At 21.8% G+C, this 5,000-nt stretch overlaps 2 protein-coding genes across 2 annotated transcripts in view; one reads left to right on the top strand and one right to left on the bottom strand.

The window, feature by feature from the left end:
- Positions 1-1,417, top strand: part of PGSY75_0409500 (hypothetical protein) — a gene marked incomplete at both ends in the record, with an annotated part of 1,521 nt that extends 104 nt beyond the window's left edge. The window contains 2 exons of the mRNA XM_018784161.1: positions 1-116; positions 441-1,417. The exon at positions 1-116 is cut by the window's left edge and continues 104 nt beyond it. Coding sequence (XP_018643323.1) covers positions 1-116; positions 441-1,417 — 1,093 coding nt within the window. The remainder of the gene's footprint in view (positions 117-440) is intronic.
- A 1,107-nt stretch (positions 1,418-2,524) lies between these two features.
- On the bottom strand, positions 2,525-4,528 carry PGSY75_0409400 (heat shock protein 40; the record flags this gene model as incomplete). Its single annotated transcript, XM_018784160.1, has 1 exon — positions 2,525-4,528. One exon carries the CDS (start codon positions 4,526-4,528, stop codon positions 2,525-2,527), a length of 2,004 nt encoding a protein of 667 aa, XP_018643322.1.
- Between the last annotated feature and the right edge of the window lie 472 nt (positions 4,529-5,000).

Genomic DNA, 5,000 nt, shown 5'->3' with positions numbered 1-5,000 from the left:
AACATATTTAACAGCTTTAGCTGTTATTTATTTGATATTTAAATTTCGATATGGAAATTATAGAATAAGAGGACCCATCAATTATAACTTGAAAGGAAAGCATGTGTGTATTATAGGTTCGTATAAATAAAATATATGAATAAGACCCTGAACCTAGAACGTTTCAATATATAAATATATAATATGTGTGTATACATAAAATTGTATACATAAAATTGTATACATAAAATTGTATACATAAAATTGTATTCATAAAATTGTATACATAAAATTGTATTCATAAAATTGTATACATAAAATTGTATACATAAAATTGTATTCATGGGCCCATCAATATATATGTTTATCATACACACATCATCATAAATATAAAAACGAAACAACATATGTACATATATATATATGTATTTATTTATTTATTTATTTATTTATTTTTATAGGTGGGTCGGAGGGACTCGGATTTTCTCTGGCCAAAAGGATAATAAAGGAAAAACCAAAAACCATCACACTTATGTCCAGAAATGTAGACAAACTAAAAGATGCCAAAAAACTTATCTTAAGTGAAATGAAAAAGGAAAAGCCAAATTTGAATATCAAGATAAATATTATAAGATGTGATTTAAGTGTAAAGGCATCTATAAAAGAAGCTTTTGATAATGTGTTAATTAATAATAGTTTAGATAAAGAAGAAGATGAAGAAAATTATAATATTGCTTATCGTACAAGATCACGCATGCAAAAAATGGAAAGAGGTGATGTTGATATTTGTGATATTAATGATATAGATGTTCTTATATGTAATGCTGCATATGTAAGCACAGAAGAAAATAATAAACTTCAAATGTATGATTTAATATATACAATTAATACAAATATTTATGGTAATATTGATATTATATCAAAAGCTATTATTCATATGAAAAGAAAAAAAACAGGATTAATATTATTTATAAATACTGAAGGAGCTTTATATCCTATATATGGTTATTCTTTTTATCTTATGAGTAAATCATCTATGTGGGTATATACACATATATTAGATCAAGAACTTAAATATTATAATATACATATAGCTAATGCATTCTTACCATCTGTTGAAACCCCAGGATTTATACAAGAAAATTTAAAAAAACCAGAAGTTACCAGAAAAATTGAACAGTTAACAAATACAATTAATTCAGATTATGCAGCAGATAAAATTATTAATAAATTAAAACAAGGAAGAAAATTTATAACCTTACGATTTAATGGATATATGTTATCAATTCTACATTCAGGTTATAGAAATCCAGAATCTTATTTTGATTATCTTATATATGTATCATTTAGTAATCTATTCATATTCATATCTTCCCTTTATAAATTATATATTGAGTATATCATAAAAAAAAAATTCCACTCCATTCTTTATAATTAATACTAAAGCATATATATATATATATATATATATATATATGTATATATTTATGATGTTTGCCTTTTCATTTTAACTATATGTACAAGTTTATAAACTCCTTATCAGTTGTATTGTTATATATTATTATATATATATATATATATATTTTTTACTTATTATTATTATTTTTTTTCTCATGTTGTTCTATTTTAATATCTGTACATAATGAAGATCCATTTTTCATCATTTTCTTTTTTATGCATCAGGGCATTTAATTTAGAACAAACATGTATTTATATACTATTAAATCATTTTTAACATATTAATATATATATATATATATATATTTTATTTATACCTATTTCATTTTTTAATTCATTATATTTTTCATACGTTAGATATACACCTGATAAAGGTATAATATTATTTTTTTTACCGTATGACATATATCTCACATATATATATATATATATATATGTACATACAAATATATAACATTTTTTTCATAACACAAACAATAATGATTAATAAATTGTGAATCAACCTTTTATTTTTTTCATTATGCATAATTTTATAAAAGCATAGAAATAAAAAGATTAATTTCTAATATGTGATAATTTATATATAATACCTAAAAAATAAAAAATTAGACACACATAATAAATATGAATCATTATTATTATTATCATTTTATTCATATTTTATATTTTTTTACACATTTTTAATTTATGGCTAGCTGTACATATATTTGTACATTTATTTGTACATTTATTTGTACATTTATATGTACATTTATTTTGGGGTATTTTTTTTTTTTTTTTTTTTCCATTTTGGCTAGTTAAACCGTACATGTACATAATATATATTATTTTCCAAATGGAAATAAATTGATAACTTGGAATTTTTTTAAAAAGAGTTATCATAGAAAATATATATAGTATATAAAAATAAAATTTATTTTCAAAATAATAAATAGGAAGAATTTAAAAAAAAAAAAAATAAATAAATAAATAAATTAAAATTAAGGAAAATATTTGCTCATTTTAATTTTATTTAATTTAAAAAATAAATATATATTTTTATTTTTTTTATTATTTCATTTTAATTAATTATTTGTGTAATTATATATCAATTTTTTGGCTTTAACTTATCAGATATCCATTTTTTTGCAAAGGAAAAGGTTGAAGTAGCATTAGTATCACTTTCATTATTATTTTCAGTTGAATTATCTCCACAATGAAATTGTTGTTGGTTAATATTATGATTTTGAAATATATGATTATCATTTATGTTTGTATTGTCATTATAGATTTTATTTTTCATATTATCATTATTATTTAAATTATTTTGTGTAACATTTTTATAAGGATCATATGAATAGTTCATATTAATATTGTTATCTAACTTGGCACTATTATTTGTAATACCATTTTGTTCTCTATTTGAAATATTTTGATTTTCTGATATAGGCTTTGAAGAGGATTTGGGTGGTGGAGGTGGAATAGGTATATTACATGAATTTTTATTTTCTAAATTATTAACAATTTTTTTTGTGTGTGGCAAAGGTGGTTCTGGAATATTTTTCTTAATTTTTTTTTTTTCATCATTTAGTATATTTTCCTCATTTTTTTTTGCATCAATATGAGAAGCATTCTTCGAATTTGATTTTTCATTTATGTGATTACTTTTCATATTTAATTTTTTTTCATTATTCCAATTTGGGTTTTTGATACTTTTGGCTTGATCATTTGAGGTATCACCATCACACCCCTTCAAATTATTATATGTATAATTCATACTATTCACATTATTCACATTATTCATAGAACATATATTTTCATTCATATTCCCTTTTGCTTCATATACATTTTTTCGTTTTACATTACTTTGGGGGTTAGGTAAGTTCAATTCTATTCGATTAAATTCTTCAATTAATTCAACTTGTCTAGGTGTTAATTTTTCTGGTATTTTCAAACTAAATTTTATGATTAAATCTCCATTATTATGAGAATCTACTTTACATGGACCTTTTCCTTTTAATATTTTTTCAGAATTTGGATAGGTTTTAGGTTTAATAAGAAGATCCATATCACCATTTAATGTAGGCACAGTAACTAGACCCCCTAATAAACATTGTTTAATTGTTAAAGGTACATCAACATATATATTATCATCTACCCATTTAAATATTTTATGGGGTTCAATATTTATTGTAACAAATAAGTGACCACTTTTTCCTCCTCTATATCCACAATGACCTTGATTTGGAATTCTCATTTGCATTCCTTTTTTAATTCCTGGAGGTATATCTAATGTTATATTTTTTGTTTGAAATTTCACACCGCTACCTGAGCAAAATTTACATGGGTTATTTATGATTTGACCATTACCTGAACAGTTTCTACATGGCACTCCAATTATTATAGGTCCCCTTTCCATACGTTGAATACCTGAACCGTTACACACTTTACATATAGTTAAATTAGTACCTGGTTTTTTACCAGATCCATTACAATTATTACATGATACTTTTACATTTAATCTAATATTTTTTTCACATCCTTTAATAGCCTCCATAAATTTTAAAGTTATTTCACTTTGTATATCCTCACCTCTTGTTGATGTATTTTTATTTCCTCCTGCCATATTTGTAAACATCTCTGCAAAATCTGTAAACATAAAGGATGCATCTCCAAATCCTGAAAAAGCTCCTTCAAAATTAGATGAATGATTTTGATAATTTGAATCATCAGTCATTCCTGTTTTGTCATAAAATTCTTTCTTTTTAGGATCTGATAATAATTCATATGCTGCAGTAATACTAGCCATTTTTTGTTTTGCATCTGGAGATGGGTTAATATCTGGATGATATTTTTTGGCTAATAAACGAAATTGTTTTTTTATATCATTTGTTGTAGCATTTCTAGATAAACCTAAAACTGTATAAGGATCTTGATTTAAACATTTTCTTGATGTATTTATATTTCTTTTATAATAAAACAATAATTTATTTTTATCATATCTGGTTACTATACATCCATTCTTTTCTTTTATGGACTGTGTGAAAAATGACCTTTCAAAAAGGAAATGTTCACCACATACCTTTCTTCTTAATATTCTTAAAGCTAACATTATAAAATCATTTGAAGAAAAAAATAAAAATATATATATATATATATAACGTGTATAAGAAAGGGTCAGCACAATATATATATGTATATATATATATATATATATATATATGATATATATGATAAATATTTTTTATTTTTTTCTATAAATAAACAAATGAATCTATAACAGAAGAAGAATCAAGGTAAGATAAAATATCTCAAAATTTTTATTTTAAAGAGAAGAAAAAAAAAAAAAAAAAGAAACTAAAAAGGGTTATTCTTTACATAAAAAATAAAAATAATAAAAATGTATATATAAATATGTAGAACTTGATATATATATATATATTTATTTATTTATATGTTTATATAAAATACATTTGCATTAAATATAATTTTATCTATTTATATATATATATATATATATATATAATTTTTTATAACATTTATCATTTCACAAACAAAAGTAAGATAATAATGCTGTGTAAATT

The sequence above is a fragment of the Plasmodium gaboni genome, chromosome 4 (assembly GCF_001602025.1).
Source record: "Plasmodium gaboni strain SY75 chromosome 4, whole genome shotgun sequence".
Classification (NCBI taxonomy): Eukaryota; Apicomplexa; class Aconoidasida; order Haemosporida; family Plasmodiidae; genus Plasmodium; species Plasmodium gaboni.
The sequence above is the reverse complement of the archived record's forward strand: the minus strand, read 5'-3'. Positions and strand labels throughout refer to the sequence as shown.